This window comes from Thalassophryne amazonica, chromosome 8 (genome assembly GCF_902500255.1).
Source record: "Thalassophryne amazonica chromosome 8, fThaAma1.1, whole genome shotgun sequence".
NCBI classification, from domain to species: domain Eukaryota; kingdom Metazoa; phylum Chordata; class Actinopteri; order Batrachoidiformes; family Batrachoididae; genus Thalassophryne; species Thalassophryne amazonica.
Window position 1 is genome coordinate 58,077,958 of NC_047110.1, and position 27,271 is coordinate 58,105,228.

The 27,271-nt window shown below is 44.2% G+C and overlaps 1 protein-coding gene across 5 annotated transcripts in view; it reads left to right on the forward strand.

The window, feature by feature from the left end:
• The window catches only part of syt7a (synaptotagmin VIIa), a 325,957-nt gene that overhangs the window by 292,783 nt on the left and 5,903 nt on the right, over positions 1 to 27,271 (forward strand). For all 5 annotated transcript variants that reach the window (XM_034176363.1, XM_034176362.1, XM_034176361.1 and 2 more), the window contains one exon: positions 7,868 to 8,135. In XM_034176363.1, the coding sequence (XP_034032254.1) occupies positions 7,868 to 8,135 (268 nt within the window). The remainder of the gene's footprint in view (positions 1 to 7,867; positions 8,136 to 27,271) is intronic.

Genomic DNA, 27,271 nt, shown 5'->3' on the forward strand with positions numbered 1-27,271 from the left:
TCAGCAGTTAGCACAAAGATTGCACAATCCATGGTGAGGCCCGGCTGGCTGCTGCCTCACTGCACATCTCTTCTCAGTATTTGAAGGGTTAATGTGAAATTTCAGCAATTTTGAATAAAAAAAGAATGCAAAACTGGTAAGATTAAAAGTAAAATAACGTTATAGTACAAATCACTGGATAAATATAACCATTTAATTAATTTTTTCATTTTACATTTTTCTTTCCATGATGACAGGTGAGGCAGATGTCATATTTGCGTCATTCTTGGCACATTCCTGACATTCTTGATGTGACTTAACACATCTGAATAGGTTACTTAATAGTGCGTGTTGGTGCATGAGAACACAGAGCACAAGCTGGCATGTAAGGTTTAATTAGGTCAGCTAAGTAGGGAGACTCTATTCTGTGAATAATTTTAAAAGTTATTAGCAGAACCTTAAAATCAGACCACACAGAGGCAGGAAGCCTGTGAAGAGACACCAGAATGAGTGTAATGTGGCCAAACGTTCTGCTTCTTGTCAAAATTCTGGCAGTAGCATTTTGGATCAATTGGAGACCCCTAATGCTGGACTGCGGTAAGCCAGAGAATTGAACACTGCAGTAGTCCAGTCTAGAAGAGACAAATTAATGAATCAGGGTCTCAGCATCAGCCATAGACAGGATGGAATGAATCTTCGCCATATTACGGAGGTTGAAGAAAGCAGTCCTCATAATACTGTAACTCTAATGTGTAGGTCAAAGGACAACGTGGGATCAAAAACGTGGGATTAAAAACCTGGTCTGTTGTGTAGGTTTGTGTAGGAATCCTTTCTCACACTAACCCTCTCTGTTTTTTAATCGGGTTGGTCCTGGGAGCAATTTGGGGTTTAGTCTCTTACTCAAGGACACTGTGACATACACAAGTAGTGAGGAATTGATCCATTCAGCTTTCAGTTCGTGGGCAACTTGCTATTTCACTTGAGCCACAGTACCACATATTTTTTACACAAATGCTTACTGTATTACAACCTGTTTGATTTTTGTTATTTAATCAGGCATATAGTGTAACTTCTGATTCTACCTGAGTAAACAATTAAGCAAGAAAAAATAAATAAAACTGAAATAAATCTCTTAAATAAGAGCTGGGTGCTACAAATTAAATGGAACAAGTATAATCTAATTTATTTCTCTATTTTTAAACAAAATAAAAGTGTGAGTACTTCTCAGTGTCAACAACATTTGTGTAAAGATGCTGTACTATTTGGATAATAAACTAAATGTTTTATGGATTGATCCCTTACAACTCCTGTTTGTAATACTGCCATTGAGCAAGACATGCCATGCCATATTGTTTGTGGACCTGTTCTGGTAAAAATGGTGTGGGACTAAAATGAAGAACAGTATATGGCTGTAGGATTTCACCCTCCACTATGAAAAGCAAATCAACCCCATGTAGAAATAAGAAAACAATACATTCCCGCCTGTGGCCTTTCTGTGTGGAGTTTGCATGTTCTTCCCGTGTTTAGGTGGGTTTCCTCCGGGTGCTCCGGTTTCCTCCCACATCCAAAGACACGTGGGTTAGCTGGATTGGAAACTTTAAATTGTCCGTAGGTGTGCGAGTGGGTGTGGATGTGTTTGTTTGTTTGTGTCTCTTCAATATTGCGTTGAGGTCTGGGACAGTGCCTAAGAAGTGGCAAACTGGGGTCCACATATTTAAAAAGGGGACTAGAGAGTGTGTGCCAACTACAGGGGCATCACACTACTCGGCCTCCCTGGTAAAGTCTACTCCAGGGTGCTGGAAAGGAGGGTTCAGCCGATAGTCGAACCACTGATTGAAGAGGAACAATGCGCTCATCCAGTCTGCGTGTGTTTTGTGGACTTGGAGAATGATCGGGTATATGTATTTGTTGTATTCAAAATGGCATCAACAAATTAAAATACGTGAAATACCAAGTGGCTGACATGATCTCACATCTGGGCATTGCCTGTGTACCCTGCTCGGTATGTGTGTAGGTAGTTATGTGTGCCCACTTATGACTAGTCTGTTGCTTAGCAGCAGTAACAATTCCACCACTCCCCCAACACACACAAATACCTAAATACATACTCACTTCCTGCCTTCCTTCTTTCCTTTCTTCCTTTGTCTCATTAGCTCTTAATGTTGTCAAAGAGTAAAGATGGCTTTAATGTGACTCACTTCAATCTTTGATGCCATTGGTGGCTTTAATCAAACATATTTACAGCACTGGTTCCTCACAAGCTTTCATCTAATAAGCAGAGAGAGCAGAATAGGACAAACATCCAAGTACCTATGGGCCTGTGTGTATATCAAAGTGCCATGTTGGGCAGAGTGGAAATGGGCAATGTACAAATACTTACGGACCAGAGTGTACAGCAAAGCAGAGTGTGATTGGGGGGGGGGGGGGGGAGTTGTTGGTTGCCTGGCAACTTAATTGTTAAAGGTAAAGCAATCACAAACGTTGATGAGCTCTCCCTGGTAGTGTTAAATATATAGAACATCAATAAGTCCCCTCGGCTTCTCCATCTTTTTTCCCCTTATGGTCTCCACAGTAGATCTGAGGTGGATCTTTGGCACAAGTTTTATGCTGGATGCCCTTGATGAAACAGTTTCACCTTACATAGACAATGGACTGCAAACTAGGCTTTAAAATAAAAATATAAAAGCAATGAATGAATGAATAAATGAATGAACTAGAGTACCACCCTCGTAGAGTGCAAACGTCCGCCACAACAGTTCCAATTCCACAAACTTTTACTTTGGAAAAAAATTTCAAGGTCAAGGTCCTCTTAGAAGTGGCTTTTCATAAGCTAAATTATATGTGATCAAATGTCAGGCTAAATTATATGTGATCAAATGTCAGGAGTAAGTATTTAGTTCATGCATTTTAAAACTTTTTGTGTTTTTTTTTTTCCAACTTCATTTGTTTCTGAATTCTTGTTTAGATAATTTTCATAGGACATTGGTTATCTTTGCTATCCACAATTTGTCATTGCTTTTTGTTACTTGGTTTGTGACTGATAACTGGAAGACAGACAAAGAGGCATAAAATTGGAACCTCCGTCCAATTTTGGAGGTGTAGGTAAATCCATAACAGAAAAACGAGTGATTGAGGCACTTTTGATTGAGCTATAATGCAAAATGTACATCAAATGGAGTTTCATTATTAAATTCAAATGTCCACAAAATCCACAATCTGGATCATATCTGGATCAAACTTTGTCAGGTGATAGTTAGTGCTAGTCACCTCACAATCAAATAAGAGAGTGATTAGGGCATGCTTGATTAAGACATAAGTTAAAATATACAAAAAACCTGTCATCTGCGTCAGATCAGATCAAACTTTGTCAGTCGATAAAGGATACCATCCTACATAACGCTGTCAAATGAAAGAAATTCAATCTTTTTTGACAGAGTTATTGATTTTTGAAAATTCATCCAATGATAGGGATTTTTTCCCAATTTTATTAGGTTTTCCTTTTTTTAAAATTTGAAAAGATTAGATTAGACAGAACTTTTATTAATCCCTTGGGAAGACTTCCTCAGGGAAACTGAGGTTCCAGCAGCAGTGTATAGCAGCAAACAGGGTAAGAAGCACACAGAGCATCAGAAGTGAAAGTAAAAAATAAATAAATAAAAAATTACAAATATAGATATAAATATACAAATATGAATACCAGACAAACCGATCACATATAGACTGGTTTATTGGCTGCTACTGTTCCTCTCCTTCCCATCCTCTGTCTTCCTGTTACTCCTCCTCCTCCTGAGTGAGGAGTTGTACAGTCTGATGGCTTGAGGGACTTTGACCTTTCACCAATGACCTTGAAAATTGAATCAGTTCTTGCCTATCAGGATATGAATCTTCAGTAAAAAAAAATTAATTGTTCTTGTGCAATATTTACACAATTTACCTCAAAGTGTTCACCACTGTGAAAGCAACTAGAACAAAACTATTTTTATAGTCCTTGGTTTTACATATTGGCAATAAAACCTTCCTCAAGAGGAGCTGATTGTCATTGTGGAAAGGTGGACTTTCTTATGTAAAATGGTATTGGCTGTCTGCGGTGACTGTCTAGTACACAGGAATGACGGGTTCAACAGCAGTTCACTGATCAGCTTACTTGACCATTTCACAGTTTGATTAAGAGTGTTCCTGTTCTTTAACAAAACACTTCCAAAACATGACAACAAGGAATATGTTAAAACTGATTCTATAAAAGTATGATAAAATAAGGTCATCATGGTCTGTGGTTGCTCCAGAGGGTTTTTATTTGTTTGCTTTTGTTTTCCTTATTAAGGGCCCCTTCACACATAGTACAAATGTGGCTGAATTGTGCACAAAGTGCCTCGTACACCTGTTGCTACAACTATTTGCTCACACCAGCGGCTGAAAGACAGAGTGTGCGCTGTGAGAGCCCATTTGATCCCTCTCGCGGCAGGTGTCGACCAAATTCCAGGTGACACACACGAACATCGAACACTGCTCGCTTGGCACTTAGAAAATGTGTTAACACGACAACAGTCAGCAGACGATCACTTTTGAGCTGGATGTGAAATTTGTCTAAAGCCCAGGTTACACATAGACGGTTTTGTCGGCGGGCAGTACGTAGACTGAAGTTCGCGGTAGTTCCGGCTGTTTTCACAGTGGAAAGGGGCGGAGCATTTCGCCGGCGTTTTGAGCGCCGTACTAGCCGCAAATGCGTGGATAAAACGCCGCTAAATCCGCCGAATAAAGCGGCGTTTTGACGCCGTAGCATCCGGCACGCATCAGGCAAAAGGGGTTAATATCCAGTTCTAGCCTTTACAATCGCAGGTTAAGACGCGCGTGAGAACGGCGGTGTTCTGCTGCCGCCGATAATGCCCTGTGTACCGCTGGATTTATCCAGGCAAATCCTGCGTTACTCCAGGAACTTTTGCATATAGGCACTGCCCCCAGAGTATAATAGGCTGAAGCAGCTGTCACTGCAGGGGGAGGGAGCTCATCTCTCAGCCTTTTATTCTCCTTTCCTTTTCCCCTCCTCAACGTGTTGCTCGTCTCCACTACAGGGCTCTCCTCTGCTTCTGAACCAGACCTCTTGGTAAGTCCTTGCCGCTGCCAATTTTCTTTTAGGAGGCATACTGGAGCTTCTCTGCAAAAATATCTGGAGCCGGCCGTGAGTGAGAGGCCTGCATGCAGCACGCTAGCGTTTTTATATTGACCGCCGCCTATCGGCCGTTTGGAACGCCGTTAACTGGGAGGTGGCTTTTAGAACGACGTACTGTCCGCTAGCATCACCGTTTTGTCTGCCTCTGTCGCCGGTTAAAACGCCTTTGAGGACGCCGATGTGGGCTCTATCGCCGTTTTACACGCCATTGGTTAGGGATACAACGCCGGCCGCCAATTACGGCGGTGTAAACTGCGGCACTACAGGAAGTGGCAGGATGAAACGGCGATTAAAAACTATCAAACGCCGTTGTTCGCGTTGTCTCCGTCGTCATGCGAATTCTCCGGGAGCACTCCCGGAATTATTCGACATGTTGAATAATTTTTTCGACGATTCCCGGTAAAGCCGGAACTAAGCCACGCCCCCTAGTGCCGGCTTTGACAACGGCGTTTGATCCTTAAGGCGTTTGATCCTCCAGGAGCTCTTACCGTCTATGTGTAAATGGGGCTTAAGTGCCCCATGAGTTAGGTGTTGCAAAACAGCAACGCACATGTGGCATGTCAGAGTGTCGGCTCCCCCCGCAACACATGTGCCGTGCATGTGAATCAGGTGTGTGTTGCGCTCCCCTCCCCCCATCAGCAACACCTCCGCCACGTGTTGCAGATGTGTTGCTGATGGGGTGGAATAACTAAGTAGCAGTAAAAATAACTAAAAGGAAATGATCACATAACACAGACACAAGAGTGACATGTTGGTGTGTGCGCTGAACTGACAGGGGGCGTGTCCACCGACAGCCGCAGCTGTTGAGATCTCTGGTTCTGGACACCACGGCTGGGGAACACGTACTGTGTTTGGATGGACATGAACTTAAAACTGTCCACTGTGACATGCGTGTGTCTGCTTGCTGGCCTCACGTGGACATACATAACAACATATATTGCTTTTGCGACGGGCTGCAGCGAGTGAGCACACGGCGCGCACATCGACAGGCTCTCCCAGGTGAAACAGACCATCTGATCATAACACACAGCGGGCGATCTGAATGTCAAGTCACCCACATGAGCTCTGTTCCGCATGAAGCAGTGTCAGTCCTGCGGTGCACTGTCCACAGGACACGCGTGTCGGCTGGACACACCAGGCCAGTAGATATGGACATGATAAGAGTGCACTACTCCATTCATGTCATTTCTTGACTGTACGTCTATGATGATGGGTCATCTACAGAGGAACAGACAGTTCATATTTGTATTGTTCGCTGAATAAGAGGGATTCAATAAAATGCGGTGTTGTTTTATGGTGAGTGGTTTTGTTTTTTAAATACATCTATCTCCTTGTTAATTTCAGGCATTTTTCTGCACCTTTTACAGGACAGTGAGGGTAGTGCAGTGGTAAAGTTTCTGGCTGGCAATCAGAGCTTTTGCAAATTGCAGGTTCGAATCCCATGGGTGGCATGTATTTATTTATTTTTTCACATCAGCTGCGTGATGTGGTTACACATGCTCACACTGTGTTTCTGCTGCAACGGTTTTGTGCACGAGCGTGTACGAAACTGTCGCAGAGGGATCGTTCACGCCTGCCCGACCACGTGTCCCTACCGACATCGGCTCGATGTTTTCATGATTTGCTCATACGAGCTGTTTCGCAGTGATTCGCCCTGATTTGTACTTATTCGTACTGTGTGTTAAGGAGCCCTAAAGTAAGGTAACGTAGATGCTGCTTTTCAAATCATGACAACACACACATTGCATTCACCTGTCGACATCACCTGTTTGAAATAACATCATTATTTAATTTTTAAAACCTCAATATTAGCTCTAAATTGCCCTTGTCCCAACTTTTTGGAACATATTACAGGCCTTAAATCCAGAGATGTATGTATGCTACATCAGCAAATAAAGCATGAAATATGATGGATTCATACTGTCTGCAATGATATAAAATTCAAAGTAAATATAAGGATCATTGCCTTATGTATTTATTTGTTTATTAATTTTTATTTGCATTTTTCATATCGTCCCAGCTTTTCCTGATTTGGGGTTGTACATACAGATGGTACAGTACACCAACCTTGAGCTTTGCCTCCCTGACTCCGGTCTCTATGTCCCTCACGCAGCTCCATCTGTTTTCCTGTCCCACTCTGTCTGCTACACTTCTATCAGATTACCTTTTAGTGCGCAGCACTGATAAAGTGGAGTGACTGTGAGAGTGAGCGGGTCGTTTAAAGCTTTCCTATCTTCAATCTGTGCACCTCCTGCCTCTTAAGAACATTAATAAGGAAATTAAACTCTCTCAGCCTGCTTAATGCCAGACCAGTGTCTGTCGTTGAGCAGCTGTTGAAGTATTTTGTGACAGAAAACCAGCTGCTTTCACAGCTCCTCTCAGCCAGGGTTATGAGCAGCATGTGGCTTAGTGGTTAGCACTGTTGCCTCACAGATAGAAGGTCATGGGTTTGATTCCCACCTGTGGCCTTTGTGTGTGGACTTTGCATGTTCTCCCCGTATTTGCGTGGGTTTACTCCGGGTGCTCCAGTTTCCTCCCACATTTAAAGACATGCAGGTTAGGTGAATTGGAAACGTTATAATTGTCCAGGTCTCCCTTGCAAAAGAGGTCTTGATCTCAGTGGGACTAAGCTGCTTAAATAAAAGTTAAATTAAAAATTAAATGCTCATGTTATATGGTAATACCACATTTATTTAACTGTCCTGTGTTTGTGCTGTGCAGCTTTCTCCGGGTTCAGAGGACGATGACGGTGAAGGGCCTATTAGTGAGAAGCTGGGTCGGATCCAGTTCAGCATCGGCTACAGCTTCCAGAACACAACCCTGACTGTCAAACTTCTCAGAGGCCAGGACCTCCCAGCCAAGGACTTCTCTGGTACCTCTGACCCCTTTGTCAAAATCTACCTGCTGCCAGATAAGAAGCATAAGTTGGAGACAAAGGTCAAGAGGAAGAACCTCAACCCTCACTGGAATGAAACCTTTTTGTTTGAAGGTTTGTATCACATCTTCTTACCAGCTGCACATCAGTATTCTGTAGCAGCTTGTGAAGTTGTCATGTATGTTGTGACAGTTATGGTGAGATGTTTAAAGTGCTATCAAAGCTTTATTTAACGCCGTCCCTCTACAGAAAAAAAAACTAATATAGAAAGGATACCGATTTACATACATATAGCTTCCTGGGAATGCTGAATGAATGGCACATAAAGTCTGTAGGTATGGATTATGTTTAGAGCAGCTGTCACTGAAAGATCACTGCACGGAGTGTAGCTTCATTGTAAGAGTTTGGCTTAATTTTTTCCTGGCTGCAGAGCAGTGTTGTAGTTGAGTCCACCTCCCACAAGGCCAAGTCCGAGTCCTAGGTCTCCATGGCCAAGTCCAAGGCCGAGTCACAACAACTTGAGACCACAAGGCCACAGTATCTGAGGCTAAGGCCGGGGGCGAGTATTATAGGAAGTCTATCATAGTTGCCGTGGCCTATTCCCCATAGGCTCATGCATAATTTCAATCCACAGCCAAGTGAGTCTAAAATATTTAGCGTGCTTTTGTGATGCATTGTGTTGGAATCACAGACATTCATATGTTACCCGAGCACAGGAACATAATAATGCTTGAGTAGTGACAAGGACGTTTTGGAAGATTTTTGCACATTAGTACTTGTAGATGTAGTGCAGCATAGCATGTGTGTATGTGTGCATGTAGTATTGTAGTGACTAGAAAAAATTCCTTCAAGCATTGCACTCATAGACCATTGTATGCACCACGTTATTGTGACAGGCACTTTTTTGTTTTGGTGTAAAGTAAACCATGTGAAAAATAGATAAAAATGAGCAGCCTCAAAATGGCCTCAGCATATTATTCAGGGCAGACGAGGCCAAGGCTAAGACCCAAGACATTACAGAGAGAAGCCGAGACTTTCAACACTGCTGCAGAGAGAATGTTTCAGTCAGAGCAAGTGAAAAAGTAATGACACAGAGAGCGCAGCAGTTAGTGTTCATTAGTCAAACAAAATGTTATTTTGCAATAGTTTCACAGCTCTTAAGCTATAAAGCACAAATAAACATGATTACATGGCAGCAAAGTCTTCTTCCTGGCTTTTCTGTGCCTGCATGAGTGTACGTGTAGGGTGACCCAGTGTGCGGCATACAGGCCATGTGTGGCCCAACTGGCTTGGCAATTGACACAATCTCTGGAATTAGTAAATTACTGTTAAGTAAATGAAACCCAAGTGATTTTATTATGTTGAAACTTCATTTGTGATTTAAAGTGTAAATCACTGCATTTAATGTGTTTAATTGAAATTCTAATCCAATTACATTTTTTCCGTGAATCTGTTTGGTCAAGCGTGTGAGATTTCAGACTGTATAATATCAGGGTAATGGTGGCAAAATATTTGACCGTTTCACATTTGGATGTATTACTCCACACTCTGACCGGTGTTCTGATGAGATGTCATTCCTGTTGAATATCATTCCTGTCCTTCGTGTCCTGTCCCGACAATATTGTCGGGATGCGGAAGTGTCGATTTATGCTACGAGACGCACAGTTCGAGAGAACACCGGCTGCGCACACTGCTAGCTGTTAGTGCTGTTAGCTGAGAGCGAGAGAAAGTCGCATACTGCCGCCGCCTAAATGGGTGAATTTAAGCTACCATGTGGATTCCGATACAGAATTACATTTGATGGATTTTCACGTTTGTTGGATTACTCCACCTTGTTGAAAAAATAAACCGTGCAAACGATGGAATTGAATTAGAATGGGAAGAACCCCCTCGTGTCTGATGATTTGCGTTCATGCTGTTATACGGTCGCAAATAGGCGTTTTATGGCTCCGCTAATGCATCGCCGTAAAACTCCTTTTTACTGGCTCCGCTAACGCGTTGCCAGTAAAGCTCTATTTGTGACTGTATTACCAGCATGACAGGATAAATATTTTTGACCTGAGTGTCGCCACTCAGATTAATTTATAACAAAGGGAAGTAAATAAATAAATAAAAAGGAAAAAAAATCAATAAAATTCCTTTTAACAAAAGCTGTTGCATCCAGATCTATTACAAGTACTACAAAAATGAATGTAAGTATGTAAATATGTACGCATATAAATATCTAAATATCTAAATATATAAATACCTTAGGTAAGGATCGGAACGTAGATCGATCGGTAAATCGAAAGGTTTGCCCCCCTGCTCAGTTCTCTCTTCACCACGACAGTCCGATACAGCAACCGCATCACTGCACATGCTGCACCGATGCGAACCAAGCTCCTGCTGTGGTCATACAGGGACCGGATAGCCCTTATCAAAGGACCCCGGACCCCATACTCCTGGAGCACCCCCCACAGGGCGCCTCGAGGGACACGGTCCAACGCCTTCTCCAGATCCACAAAACACATGTGGACTGGTTGGGCGAACTCCCATGAACCCTTGAGCACCCGATGGAGGGTGTAGAGCTGGTCCAGTGTGCCATGACCAGGACGAAAACCACACTGTTCCTCCTGAATCGCAGGTTCGACTATTGGTTGAATTCTCCTCTCCAGTACTCTGGAATAGACCTTATCGGGGAGGCTGAGGAGTGTGATCCCCCTGAAGTTGGAACACACCCTCTGGTCCCCCTTCTTAAACACAGGGACCACCACCGCAGTCTGCCAATCCAGAGCCACTGTCCCCAACCGCCACGCGATGTTGCAGAGATGTGTCAACCAAGACAGTCCCACAACATCCAGTGACTTAAGGTACTCTGGACGGATTTCATCCACCCCAGGAGCCTTGCCACTGAGGACCTTTCTGACCACCTAGGTGACTTTGGCCTGGGTAATGGATGAGTCTGCCTCTGAGTCCCCAGTCTCTGCTACCTCTTTGGAAGACATGATGATGGGATTGAGGATTTCCTCGAAGTATTCCTTCCACCACCCGACAACATCCCCAGTCAGGGTCAACAGCTCCCCACCTGCACTGTAGACAGTGTTGGTGGAGAGCTGCTTCTGCCTCTGGAGGCGTCGGACAGTTTGCCAGAATTTCTTCGAGGCCAACCGATAGTCCTCCTCCATGGCCTCCCAGAACTCCTCCCAGACCTGAGTTTTTGCCTCTGCGACCACACAGGCTGCCTCACGCTTGGCTTGCTGGTACTGGTACCTCTCAGCTGCCTCCGGAGTCCCTCCTGCCAACAAAGACAAGTAGGACTCCTTCTTCAGCTTGACGGCATCCTTTACTTCTGCCGGCCACCACTGGGTTTGGGGATTGCCGCACCAGAGACCCTGCGACCACAGCTGCGAGTGGCCGCATCAACAGTGGAGGTGGAGAACATGGTCCTCTCGGACTCCATGTCTCCAACCTCCCCCCAGGATCTGGCAGAAGCTCTCCCGGAGGTGGGAGTTGAAGACCTTGCTGACAGAGGGTTCCGCCAGTCATTCCCAGCAGACCCTCATGATACGTTTGGGCCTGCCAGGTCTGACCGGCTTTCTCCCCTCTCAGCGGATCCAACTCACCACCAGGTGGTGATCGGTCGACAGCTCAGCCCCTCTCTTCACCCGAGTGTCCGAAACACGTGGCCGAAGGTCAGATGATATGATTACAAAGTCAATCATCGACCTCTGGATCAGGGTGTCCTGGTGCCACATGCACTCATGGACACCCTTGTGCTCGAACATGGTGTTTGTGATGGACAAACTGTGGTTAACACAGAAGTCCAACAACTGAACACCACTTGGGTTCAGATCAGGGAGGCCGTGCTTCCCAATCACCCCCATCCAGGTCTCACTGTCACTGCCCACGTGGGCTTGGAAGTCCCCCAGGAGAACAATGGAGTCCCCAGTCGGAGCACTATCTAGTACCCCTCCCAGGGACTCCAAGAAGGTTGGGTACTCTGCACTGCCGCTCGGCCTGTAGGCCGAGACAACAGTGAGAGACCTGTCCCCAACCCGAAGGTGTAGGGACGCAACCCTCTTGTTCACCAGGTTGAACTCCAACACATGGCGACTGAGCTGGGGAGCAATGAGCAATGCTACCCCCGCCTGCCACCTCTCCCCATGGGCAATGCCAGAAAAGTGGAGCGCCCAGCCCCTCTCCAGGAGTTGGGTACCAGACCCCAAGCTGAGCGATGGTGAGCCCGATTATCTCTAGTCGGCACCTCTGAACCTCCCTCACAAGCTCAGGCTCCTTCCTCACCAGCGAGGTGACATTCCACGTCCCGACAGCCAGAGGCTGTGAGCACGGACCGGGCCGCCGGGCCACCCGCCCTCGACCGCCGCCCAGTCCTCTCTGCACCCGACACCATGGCCCCCTCTGCAGGTGGTGAACCTACAGGAGGGCAGGCCCACATCGCTCTTTCGGGCTGGGCATGGCCGGGCCCCGTGGGCTAAGGCCTGACCACCAGGCGCTCGCGCATGAGCCCCAACCCCAGGTCCGGCTCCAGGGTGGGGCCCCGGCTTGGTCCTTGATATTATACTGGTTATGGGAGCCTCTGAACTGCCCTTAGTCTGACCCATCCCCTAGGATTTGCCATGGGAGTCCCTACCAGGGGCACAAAGCCCCCAACAACATAGCTCCTAGGATCCGGGTATGCAAACTCCCCCACCACGATAAGGTGGCAGTTCGAGGGGGAGCATGTAAATATGTAAAATGTAAATATGCATGATTTGTGATAACAGTGTGTCACATACTGATAGAGGCTGTCTGTGTGATGAACTGTAAGTAAAAGAGGTTTTCAATAAAATGTCTCACAATGTCTAATTTTTAAACTTGAAGCACTCGGAGAGCGCAAACCTCTGCCAAGGCCATAGGGTCACTGACATCACATGGAATACCCTTTGGCAAAGAGACTTACTCCACGTCGTTTCATGCGTCTACCGTCATGTTTCAGATTCAGTGGTTAACCCTCTGGGGTCCGAGGGCATTTTTTTGACAGTTCACTCGCCTGGCATAAATGTTTTATTATTGCTGTTAACAGCTCTCCCTGCATCCCACAATCAAGTTTTATGTCTCTTTTTTTTCAGGACAACCTGTACTTTCAAAATATATATGCTATAGTTGTATTTTATAAGTGTAATAAAGGTTTACAATCAGAAGTAAGTAAGGAATAAGTAAAGCGGAAAATAATTTTCCACACACATTTATTAAAAACACACAGCAAACTATAATAAACTGTTTTGACACTTTATAAAGGTAATTTGGGCTCTTCTGTGAAAGACTGTACAACAAAAAGGTTCAAACAATAAACAGAAATGCACATTTTGAACAATATATACAAAATGGTCTGTACGCTTTGTCTTCATCTCAAAACAATTTCTGTTTGCTGTTACACAAAGGTCACATCACAAACTTCTTCTATGAAGTTGACTGTGTGTTTGTTCTCTCCTGCACTGAAAGCAACATTCACACTTCGAGGCTCTTTCAGTTACTCACACACTGTTTGAGCATGTGAAATTGTATGAGAGGCTCTCCGTCTGCTCACTTTCACTTTCGCTGTGCGTAATGGCGCAGAGCGCATTGGAGCAGCCAGAGGGCTATGCAAACGGGCCAACTAATAACACATCACTCCTAATAACAATCTTTGGTGTGTCACATAAGGTGAATCTGCCCTACGATTGGATTTTGGAAAACCATGTGACGGTGAACCAATTCCGATTGGACGCTCACATTTCTCACGTCATCACACAGCTTCTATGAGGAGTACAAAGATGGTGGACGGTGGCTCGAAAGTCCTCGGAATTAACTTTTCAGCAAAAGAAAAAGTATGTTTCTATCTCATATCATTAAAAAGTTATTTATTATTTAGTAACGCTTGGTCTCAGCCATCGTATACGACGGCGTTGGCCCCAGAGGGTTAAACACTTAGATCTTCAGCAAAAATATTTATAAAGAGAAACTGCATGAAATACACAAGTTTTTTTTATTTTCTCATAACAAGTTTATTCAATGAGGAGAAACAAATGCTAAATTATTGTTGTGTTGTCAGCCTTTGTGACCCGTCTTCATGAAGTTAGATGTAAAAATGTTGAAATTGGCCCTATCCTGCAATGATAAAGAACACTTAAAAAATTACTGGATCTGGATTGTGTTCTGGATCATTACCAAAATTTAATGACTTCTAAGTTAGGCCAAGATACACCCCTGGTAAAAATTTAATTGAAATCCGTTGAGGATTTTTTGAGTAATCCTGCTAACAAACCAACCAACCAACAAACAGACGCTACCGAAAACATAACCTCCTTGGCGGAGGTAAAAATAACAATAATTGCAAATATTTAGCTATTTGCACTTGATCCTGCAATTTCATTGCAAAAAACAAATACTGCCTAAAACCATCATAACTTGCTTTGCAACATTTAAGAAAAACTGCTACAACATCACAAAATACCAAGATATTACAGCAACTTATTATAAAATTACAAGTGAAAATAATAATAATAATAATAATAATAATAATAATAAACTGTGCATAAACTGTGCATACCATGCAGGGATGGTAAATGGGTTATATTCAACCTCACATTACATTTAAACATTAAAATTCATTGATTTAACGGTGACTCAATGAAATAACAAGGGGACACCAATTTTTTTACCTCATGGTGTCCCATGTTGCAAATTGTGAATCAAAGATTGCTTATTATGTCACAGTGATATGATTTCTTTGAATTGTTCTTATTCTGAATGGTGTTGGGTTTGAGAGTCTGGATCTTATATCGCATGCTCAGGGGCTGCTTCCCACCTGCTTGGGCTGGTTGGGTGTATCCTCTCATTGGGTACTTGCTTTGTGGTCCCTGTGGTCACTCCTCTCCTCCTGGTACCACAGGATATTGATGTTATCTTTGTGCATGTCTCTTACTACTGGGATGTGGTCATTCTATGCTTTGTGGTTCTGTGGTGGCTTTGGCCCCCCCTACATAGTTGTGGGGCTATTTGGCTCTGATATATCTCTTGACAATCATTCATGACACAATATCACACACCTCATTACATGTACTATCCTGTGTACGTAGCTTTCCCACACATGTACATGTACATCCATATAACTTCTGTTCAATTAATAAACCCTGAAACTCCTGTAAAAGTCTTTGCATTTTTGTGATTGCTGCTACCATCATGAGGACATCATCTGTTGCACTGAGTTGTCTTCCTTTTTCTCAGTTTCCTCACTATCTTAGCTGATGTTGTTTTGTTTTTGTAGACATTTTTGCCATCACTGTCACTGTTATTGTCACTATTTGTGTAATGGTTGCTTTGTGTGTTGCCCCCTTAATAACTGATGTGGGGAAAATGGTGGTGGTTTTGGTGGGGCATCAAAATGCTGCTGCGATATTATAATTGTAAATATTCTTCATGGTATGAGTCAGTTGTGACTCATGCTGCAGTGAAACATATAGACAGCATCGTGTGTGTGTGTGTGTGTGTGTGTGTGTGTGTGTGTGTGTGTGTGTGTGTGTGTGTGCAGGGGCATAGCACCAAATTCTGGGCCCTAGGTACTAGCCATATTGAAGACCCCCCCCCCCCCCCCGTTATGTTCTTTTTTGTTAACGCAAACACCAAATTTCTAATGCGTAGTCAAACCAGGTCTAAATCATGTATATCTTAGATCACACCTAGGAGTCAGAACCCTTTTTAAAGTTGGGGGAGCAATATTGAGTTGGGGGGTCTGGGGGACCAAATTGCACCATTTTTCTAAAATGGTGCAATTTGGTCCCCCAGACCCCCCAACTCAATATAGCTAGCTTTCAAGCTCACCTCTCTTTTCAAATAATTTGGTTAGCAGCTGCTTTCCCTCATTTAGTTTTCTTTCCCTGCCCTTTTTTCTCTTCTTTTTTGAAATCCGGACTTTGATTTTTTAGGAAATACATATTTTATTTCAGCCTAAACACTAGGGCTACAACTAACGATTATTTTACTAATCAGTTCATCAGTCGATTATTTTTTCGATTAATCATTTTGTTTTGTTTTTTAATTACATGTGAGTTTTGCCATTATTTCTTTTAGTGAGTTATTATTAAAAGGCCTTTATTACGCAACATCAACGCTTGACCTTGTAACAAAGTTATGTTATATTCTCGTCAAAAACATACCTGGAGTAGTGTTTTGTTTTATTTTGCACATACATACACCACTGACACACCACAGAGATTTCTATCAGGTTTCACCCGATTATGAGCATTTTTAGATGCCTACAGCAACTATCTCAACCACTGACAACATCAAGAGTCCACGGAAGTATTTTAAAGGCCTGACGAAAGTGTAATATGTTATATTTAATAAGATATTTTCATGAAAAAAGACAAAAATGTGCAGTTTACTGCATTTAATTTTTTTTTCTTGTGTAAAAACACAGCTTAGATGTGGTTTGACCGAAACAAATTGTCATTAAATGTAATAAAATAGGGATGAAGTGGAGGTTTAAGAGTCACTAGGTGTTCACAGGAAACAGTTATTTCTATATTTATTATGTTCATTGTTAGTTGGTTTAATCTTTTCTGTTTTGTTTTATCAGATTCTTTTTGTCCGTTTCTCTAAAACTTTATTGTGGCATTATCAGTTATTATTACTATTATTGTTGTTGTTTCTATTATTATTATTGATATATAAATAAAAATAAATTAATAAAATATTATAATTTGTAATACATTTGACTCTTTTACGACAACAAACGCTGAGCCATGAATTATTATACAGAAAACAAATGTGCTGACAGCTGCAACAGCTTAATGCTAACTTCAGCATTGAAAACGCCATAGACATGCTAACGCGTTAGCATCGGTCCCGGTTTTAAGTTATAAAATACATCTATCAACTGTTTCAGAAGACCATAACAGGTCAGATTAACACAAAAAGGTAAATGTTACTCACACACATATGCTCTTTGTGGTTTTAGTGGGGAAAAATTAAGATTAAGCGAAATAAAACAAAGCACCACCGAATCACTGGTTCGATTGGTTCAAGGTTCAAAGCAAAGACGCGCTGCAGAAACTGTTAATTTATATGGAAGAAACGAAACATTTGCGGTAAAACAGTTATTTAACAACTAATTGATGACTAAATTAGTTGACAATTATTTTAATAATCAATTAAATCGATTAGTTGTTTCAGCACTACTAAACACCTCCTCTTTCGGTGAGATCCCGTTTGGGATGTGTGTGTGTGTGGGGGGGGTGTCGCCTGTGCGCCTGGACTAAACCATTGTACAACTGTGCAGGGGTGGAAGGGCCCTCAGAGATCTTTCAATATTATTGTTAGAGCAGAATTATGTTTTGCAACATTTACGAGGTCTGTCAATAAAGTATAGTTCCTTTTTATTTTTTTCAAAAACTATATGGATTTCATTCATATGTTTTTACGTCAGACATGCTTGAACCCTCGTGCGCATGCGTGAGTTTTTCCACGCCTGTCGGTGACGTCATTCGCCTGTGAGCACTCCTTGTGGGAGGAGTCGTCCAGCCCCTCGTCGGAATTCCTTTGTCTGAGAAGTTGCTGAGAGACTGGCACTTTGTTTGATCAAAATTTTTTCTAAACCTGTGAGGCACATCGAAGTGGACACGGTTCGACAAATTAAGCTGGTTTTCAGTGAAAATTTTAACAGCTGATGAGAGATTTTGAGGTGATACTGTCGCTTTAAGGACTTCCCACGGTGCGAGACGTCGTGCAGCGCTCTCAGGCGCCGTCGTCAGCCTGTTTCAAGCTGAAAACCTCCACATTTCAGGCTCTATTGATCCAGGACGTCGTGAGAGAACAGAGAAGTTTCAGAAGAAGTCAGTTTCAGCATTTTATCTGAATATTCCACTGTTAAAGGAGATTTTTTTAATGAAAGACGTGCGGACGGATTGCAGCGTCGGCTCGCAGCTGCTGCGACGCTCCACCACAGGAGAAACATCTCTGTTGGAAGCCTTAAGGACAAGTTGGAACATGTCCAGCTGTTAAACAATTTCTCATATACTCACTCCACTGAAAGCCATCAAAAGCCGCCTGGATTTTACAAATGGTTATCAACACGGAGGTGTTTTTCCTGTGCCGCTGCACCGCGCCGGCTGCGTCCCGACGCGCGGACCCGTCCGCACGTCTTTCATTAAAAAAATCTCCTTTAACAGTGGAATATCCAGATAAAATGCTGAAACCGACTTCTTCTGAAACTTCTCTGTTCTCTCACGACGTCCTGGATCAATAGAGCCTGAAATGTGGAGGTTTTCAGCTTGAAACAGGCTGACGACGGCGCCTGGGAGTGCTGCGCGACGTCTCGCACCGTGGGAAGTCCTTAAAGCGACAGTATCACCTCAAAATCTCTCATCAGCTGTTAAAATTTTCACAGAAAACCAGCTTAATTTTTCGAACCGTGTCCACTTCGATGTGCCCCACAGGTTTAGAAAAAATTTTGATCAAACAAAGCGCCAGTCTCTCAGCAACTTCTCAGACAAAGGAATTCCGACGAGGGGCTGGATGACTCCTCCCACAAGGAGTGCTCACAGGTGAATGACGTCACCGACAGGCGTGGAAAAACTCACGCATGCGCACAAGGGTTCAAGCATGTCTGACGTAAAACATATGAATGAAATCCATATAGTTTTTGAAAAAAATAAAAGGACCTATACTTTATTGACAGCCCTCGTATACATTCATCCTAATTATATTCTTTTACAACATGAATTGTATGGACATTAATAACATGCAACACAAAAATGTATTTAATGGCAGTTTTTTGTGGGCCCCCCCATGCTCTGGGCCCTGGGTACATAGTACCCTTTACCCCCCCAGTCCGACGCCCCTGTGTGTGTGTGTGTGTGTGTGTGTGTGTGTGTGTGTGTGTGTGTGTGTGTGTGTGTGTGTGTGTGTGTGTGTGTGTGTGTGTGTGTGTGTGTGTGTGTGTGTGTTGAGGGGGTCTTTTTCTGAGGCAGAATGATTGTGCATCATACATCACATCTTTAATAGAAAGAAGCAAGAATGGGGTGCCAAGTTTAAATTTATTTTTGGTTTTCGGAAATCAACACAGACAAAGCCATCTCATTCTTTGGCATTTGCGTTACGATTAATGGCATGTGTTGCTGGAGAATTATCAGGAACCATTACGCACGGTCAAGAATAGTGTTCCGCATTGTTGCGCGCTATTGCGCGCTATTGTGCGCTATTGCGCGTAACAGCGCATCATTAAGTTCTGTCAAGTTGTGAACGAGGTGAATTGTCTCCACACACACCCATATTCATCCAACCGAATTCAGATCGCTCCAGTTTTTCAGAAGAACTTTGTGACTGCATGCATATTTGGGCTCTGTGCCATGGAGTGGCGCAGAGAGGAGGACAGAGCCAGATGTGTGGGTTCATGCGGCTGTCGTCTCGCGCATTTTCCCAAACATCAGGCACATGCAGCAGGTGGAACACCTGCAGGAGCGCGCTGAAGAGCACTGAAATTAGACTTTTAGCCGATTTGGTGTCAGCAATCAAACTGCATGCGGTGCAGCAGGGTTTAATTGTGCTTCTTCCTCCGCCGGACTGGAGGAGGTGCAGAGATGTCTGGCTGCACGCGAGTCTCCTCTGGTTCCTCTGGCTCAGACTCGTTCTCCCGCTCATCGGTTACAACAGCAGGTGGAACACCTGCAGGAGCATCCTGAGGAGCTTCAGCAGGAACTGTGGAACGACATTTGGAGCCGAGTTTAATTATGCGCACCTGACAGAAAACTGATTTGTCGTGGCGAGCAGTGAAATGTGACGCCATGTTACAAGTCGTGTCAAAACTTTACTCAGTTTACGTGCCACTTCGTAATAACGCGTGACAGTTTGGGCTCCAAGACCCATCACAGGAACCACTACGAACGTTGTCACGTTCTATTAAGGATCAGTAGTCATCAAGACGGATCAGTACGCTCAGTTGCGACCTCCACAACGTGAGACGAAATGAGGGTGGTGTGTGACATTCGTGGAAGATTTTTTGACAGACAAAAACATGCTCCACTAATATCAAGAATATCATGCACCAACACGCACTATTAAGAAACCTATTCAGATGCGTTAAGTCACATTAAGAATGTCAGGAATGTGTCACAAATGAGAAAATGACATTCGTAACGCGTCTTGGTTATGTGTAAACGCACCTTTACTGTGTGATTCTGAATGAGCTGTATTTTGGGAATATGAGCGTGAATGTCTATCTGTCCCTGTGAGCTACTGTATGAGCTGCTCCAACCTCCACAGGATTTGGCACAGGATAAAAGAGTTTTTGTACAGATTGCTAATTTTCTTGAGTTGTAAATGCGTCATTGTTTAAAATGTGGCAAGTTGAAGAGCAGTAAAGTGTCTAACCCCTGTCTCATCTAATTTTGCTTCATTAAATTACCTTTGTGCTTTTTTGGGTGACAGCACAGTAGTAAAATGACAAAATTGTGTACAAAAGGCAGAAATACTCAATTAGAACAGTTGTCTGTACACTTGAAAAGTGAATGGATTGGAATAGTTCTTTGTTTGCAGAGTATAACGATGACTCTTATACCCCTGTTCCACAGAGAGCTGTTCCTTCCGTTTCATCCTGAATAGCAAAGCAGGGTGCGCTTTGAAGCATCACAGTAACTTCTTGACCCATTTTTTGTCAATCTTGAGCAAACTTGGTATATGCAGTAGTTATGCCATCATTACACCAGATTTAAAATTGAATAAACTGTTGGAGCTGTTCAAAAATTTCATCCTGATTCGCCATATCGCTGTTATTCGCGGTCACTTCCGGTTGGTCGTAGTCTTAACAGGTTCAGTCATGTTCATACATCTTAAAAGGGGTTAGTCCTAGTGAGTACAGCTTGACACTTTTTTGATTGTGTTCCATCGGGGTTGCCAGGTCTACGCTTTATAAGCCAGCCTGGTAGGAGGCATGCTAGAGTAAGCCGTTTCATCCCGTTTTTGCACTTTCCTGGATTGTGGAGGTTTGTACTAGAACAGTGCCCTGTGGAATAGGGGTTTTACTTGTTTCATGCAGTGCCGCTGTCACAGACTGAACGGTCTGCCTCGAAAAATCAGTCCGCCTTTTGCATCTGCGCATACGTCATTTCAGACCACAGCAGCACGTCTGAGACGGACTCTCTTCACCCAAAGCAATCAAATGGATTAATGAGATTATTAATCATCAGATGATAAAGGTAAAACCTCTTAAATCATTCTAAAGGCTGTTTTAAGCAGAAATGAGGTGAAATTCCGTGATGCTTTGAAATGTCCGATGCGCAGTGAACGCATCAGCTAGCAGCTTGTTTTGCCCCGTCGCTCTGATCGCTTCCGCCGCCTTTTATGATGAAATAATGCTGAATTCATGTGGAAATGATTGTTGTACAAAAGCTTCAGATATCTGTCATTGTGATAGATGATGACTGGAGTGCAGTTTAAAGCAGAAACGAGGTGTTAATCCGTGAACCGCGTCATCAGGGGGTCCGATTTTTATGGGGACCGTTCGGTCTGCAACACCGGCTGCTGTTACACTTTTTGAAATGCAGTTTGACCTTCAGCATATTCAAACCCTGTTTGCACATTAACGATGAGACATTTTCCTGCCCTTGTCTGATGTCAACAATTTTCTAATGTGTCTTCATAAATAACCATTGACCTCAGGCAATGAATGGATGTCTTTGGAACTATAGCTCTCTTCAGAGGATCCTTGGGTGCTGCTGGAATGACTGTGTTAAATGAGCAGTTACTTTGGGAGACGCAGATGAGAAAGGCCTTGGTTTATCAGACACCTATGATCTCTCAAGCATACAGTAGTGTTCAGAATAATAGTAGTGCTATGTGTGTTATGTGTCGGACGCAGCTCGGAGAACCGACCAGCGTTTGAAGGACCCAGTATGAAATAAGCAGAGCACGGTACAAAGGCTAACTGAATTTAATACATAACAGTGATGTGATACAAAACAACAAAAGAGTATGCGGTCTGGCGTGGTGGTGATACGGTGTGCTCCCAGCAGCGCTAACGGTCCGGAGCCAGAAGCCGTTCGGACCCAAGGACCCCGCCGACACCCCCCAGATGGCCGCAACAAACCGAGTCTGTGAAAGAAGGAACCATTATGTGAGTCCACACTCTACACACAGAGAGACCACTCAAAGGTGTACATAAACAGCAAACACTTCCTGGCTTAATTACTAATCAGCTTCCCAACCTGCAGGCATGGAACATCCAGTTCACAAAACTCCACTGCAGTGGAAGCCGATACATGACTAACGTACAGCTCAATATAATAAGGTGTGAGGGACACCACATTTACTGACCGTATAAACGTTAGTCACAAAATCTAACGTACCTCAGGAAGTGTGCTGACGAGCGTGAGACCTCACCCCCTCCTCTTTCACAGACCATGCATCAAACCTGGACGTTCTCTGCATCCACTGATGATGAGATGGCTCCCGAGACGACGATCTCACCTGTCTGGTCACAAGGTCGAGTCTCTGGCAAATACACACTGTATACTCCAGTCTTAAATGCCACCATGTTCCAATCCATATAGATGCACCACAGCTGTGAGTCCTGACGAGCCACAGGTGATCAGGGTGAGGTCCTGATAACCTCAGCTACACAGCCACTCAGTCCCAAATGCAAGCCACCTGGAAGGAAAACCAAAAGACAGAAACAAAAAGGCAGCCAGGCCCCCCCAGCCATACAACAGTACCCCACCCTCACGGGAAGCCTCCCGGCGACCACACAAACCTGGCCCAGGAGAAACACCCCCCTCCAGGGACCATGGCTGGAAACCGCATCTGCATTCGTCTTCCAACAGAATGGTTGATGTCCTCTCCTCTGGCTGCATCCTTACCTTTGTTTCAGTCAGTCACTTAGCACAGGTGTGGCCAGGAGTTCTTAAACCTGTGCGGTCAGCCTTTATCCAACCATGTTCGGTCTTTAGTCATAAAACAAAAAAGACAAACACAAACAACCAAAACACCCCCCCTCCCCAGGGGACCGTCCCATCAAACCCCGGGAAGAGGAGAAAAGAAAAACCCCAAACTTAAGCTTACAAATAAAAGTGCTAAAACACCCCCCCCCCCCCCCAAACGACATGTAGGGACCAACACCCCCCAGAGGACTTCCCGCCAGCTCCAGGAGTAATAACCACAGCCGAGGTCCCTCTGGGATCCAACGTCACCCACGGGGACTCCCAGCGCCTCCCAGAGGACCACTCGTCAACCCCAGGAGACGCCTCCCCTCATGACCAACAGACCCAGCCCCGGCCGTCTATGGCTAGATGGACCCACAGCCCTTTCCCCCCCAGAGGACACCACAGTCAAACCCTGAGGGCGGAAACTGGGGGGAAAAACAAGAAGAGAGGAAAAAAAAAACATACAAACAAAACAACCCCAACCCCACCCCCTTGGCGCAGTGGAAACTGGAAGCACGTCCAGTGTCACCAACCGTGACTATACCCCAGAAGCCAACCGGAAGGAGTGGAACAGCGGTTATGGCAAACAGCACAAACCGGCGCCACTCCTCCGACTTCTACACCAGCCACTAGCTGCGGGTATATCCCACTGCCCCAAACCTCAGCCACGCCGATGGCAGACGGCCAAAGGCGTGCTGAAGCCGGAGGTGGAACAGGGAATCAAAAAACAACCCCCCCCCCCCAGGTGCAGAGGTTACCCGGGAAACGCCCAGTATAACCAAACTGCACCACTCCAGCAACGCCGACACTACGGCTCACCCGGCTGGAGTCAGAGGAGAAGAGAGGGCATAACAAAAAAGAAAACAAAAAAAAAAGAAAAAACAACCCAATTACCCCCCCATGACCCCCCAGGGGACCGTCCCATCAAACCCTGGGAGGCGAAACCGAAAGAAATAAAAAAGACTAACAGACTAACATAAGGTTGCTTGGGTCCCTTTTTTTTTTTTGACAGAACTGCAGGGTCACGACCCAGACACTAAATAGTGTAAAACAAAAAATAAAATCCCACACAAAAACCAACTCAAAAAACACCCACACAAAATGAACTAACACAAAACAAATCAGTGACGTATACCGTTAAGCTCAAACAAGTCGAACACACCTGTTCTAACTTAAGAGCTTAACGGTAATGTGACTAGTCACCAAAAGAGGGAGCCAAAGTGCTAACAATGAAAAAACCCCCTTCGGTGACAAAAAACAAACGAGCTGCATCTCCGTGCGCAGCTGTGTGCAACACACAACCCAAATGTGCTCAACTAAATAACGCCGGAGCTGATACAACAGACGCAGTAGTTATCTTTATCTGGGGAAACGGGGCTACAACTGTAACACAGGAAGCTCAGCGACCCGTGCCACAGAGCTCCGCCGTGCGCGTGCACCCATTACAGACACGCTCTTGCAGCTCCCATTTAAACCTCTTATCCGGTCGGAGCGTGACGCGAAGCCGTCGCCAGTCACACTCCACCACGACCCACGGACAAGGCACAAACACAGGAACACGGCTGCAAGAGAGCACAAATCAGCATTCAGCAATGGGTCTCAAACACGCACCATCCGGGCAGAGAGCACCCGCAACTGATCCGGATAACTACTGAACGCCTGCTGCCGCCTTCCCGGCGCGTTACCGTCTCTGCTACCGCTGGGTCCGTGATGTTTGGCCAGAGACTACTGTTATGTGTCGGACGCAGCTCGGAGAACCGACCAGCGTTTGAAGGACCCAGTATGAAATAAGCAGAGCACGGTACAAAGGCTAACTGAATTTAATACATAACAGTGATGTGATACAAAACAACAAAAGAGTATGCGGTCTGGCGTGGTGGTGATACGGTGCGCTCCCAGCAGCGCTAACGGTCCGGAGCCAGAAGCCGTTCGGACCCAAGGACCCCGCCGACATCCCCCAGGTGGCCGCAACAAACCGAGTCTGTGAAAGAAGGAACCATTATGTGAGTCCACACTCTACACACAGAGAGGCCACTCAAAGGTGTACATAAACAGCAAACGCTTCCTGGCTTAATTACTAATCAGCTTCCCAACCTGCAGGCATGGAACATCCAGTTCACAAAACTCCACTGCAGTGGAAGCCGATACATGACTAACGTACAGCTCAATATAATAAGGTGTGAGGAACACCACATTTACTGACTGTATAAACGTTAGTCACAAAATCTAACGTACCTCAGGAAGTGTGCTGACGAGCGTGAGACCTCACCCCCTCCTCTTTCACAGACCATGCATCAAACCTGGACGTTCTCTGCATCCACTGATGATGAGATGGCTCTCGAGACGACGATCTCACCCGTCTGGTCACAGGGTCGAGTCTCTGGCAAATACACACTGTATACTCCAGTCTTAAATGCCACCATGTTCCAATCCATATAGATGCACTTCAGCTGTGAGTCCTGACGAGCCGCAGGTGATCAGGGTGAGGTCCTGATAACCTCAGCTACACAGCCACTCAGTCCCAAATGCAAGCCACCTGGAAGGAAAACCAAAAGACAGAAACAAAAGGCAGCCAGGCCCCCCCAGCCATACAACAATGTGACTAAAAAGATTAATCCAGGTTTTGAGTATATTTCTTATTGTTACATGGGAAACAAGGTACCAATAGATTCAGTAGATTCTCACAAATCCAACAAGACCAAGCATTCATGATATGCACACTCTTAAGGCTATGAAATTGGGCTATTAGTAAAAAGAAAAAGTAGAAAAGGGGGTGTTCACAATAATAGTAGTATCTGCTGTTGATGCTACAAACTCAAAACTATTATGTTCAAACTGCTTTTTAGCAATCCTGTGAATCACTAAACTAGTATTTAGTTGTATAACCACAGTTTTTCATGATTTCTCCACATCTGCGAGGCATTAATTTAGTTGCTTTGGAACCAAGATTTGCATGTTTACTAGTCTGCTTGGGGTCATTGTCTTGTTGAAACACCCATTTCAAGGGCATGTCCTCTTCAGAATAAGGCAACATGACCTCTTAAAGTATTTTGACATATCCAAACTGATCCATGATACCTGGTATGTGATATATAGGCCCAACACCATAGTAGGAGAAACATGCCCATATCATGATGCTTGCACCACCATGCTTCACTGTCTTCACTGTGAACTGTGGCTTGAATTCAGAGTTTGGGGGTCATCTCACAAACTGTCTGCAGCCCTTGGACCCCCCCCCAAAAAAAACAATTTTACTCTCATCAGTCCACAAAATATTCCTCCATTTCTCTTTAGGCCAGTTGATGTGTTCTTTGGCAAATTGTAACCTCTTCTGCACATGTCTTTTATTTAACAGAGGGACTTTGCAGGGGATTCTTGCAAATAAATTAGCTTCACACAGGCGTCTTCTAACTGTCACAGCACTTACAGGTAACTCCAGACTGTCTTTGATCATCCTGGAGCTGATCAGTGGGTGAGCCTTTGCCATTCTGGTTATTCTTCTATCCATTTTGATGGTTGTTTTCCATTTTCTTTCACGCGTCTCTTTTTTTTTCTTTTGGTCCATTTTAAAGCATTGGAGATCATTGTAGATGAACAGCCTATAATTTTTTGCACCTGCATATAGGTTTTCCCCTCTCCAATCAACTTTTTAATCAAACTACGCTGTTCTTCTGAACAATGTCTTGAACATCCCATTTTTCTCAGGCTTTCAAAGAGAAAAGCATGTTCAACAGGTGCTGGCTTCATCCTTAAATAGGGGACACCTGATTCACACCTGTTTGTTCCACAAAATTGACGAACTCACTGACTGAATGCCACGCTACTATTATTGTGAACACCCCCTTTTCTACTTTTTTTTTTTTTACTAATAGCCCAATTTCATAGCCTTAAGAGTGTGCATATCATGAATGCTTGGTCTTGTTGGATTTGTGAGAATCTACTGAATCTACTGGTACCTTGTTTCCCATGTAACAATAAAAAATATACTCAAAACCTGGATTAATCTTTTTAGTCACATAGCACTGCTATTATTCTGAACACTACTGTAAGTGCAGGAGTCTGGATCACAGACGGCGTAGCTCTAAATAAGACGTTTTTCACCTGGCCTGGCATGATGGCATGTTGGAGTACAATCATGCATCTTCAGCTGTAAAGAGGGCTTGTTATTCTGATGTAATTAGCAAAAATAACCATAATCCAAAATTCCTGTTTGACACTGTGGCCAAACTTATTCATGTGCAACCGTTCACAAGCTGTTCACTATTTACAGCCCAAAATTTCTTGGACTAGTCTGAAAAGAAAATAGTATATAGCCAT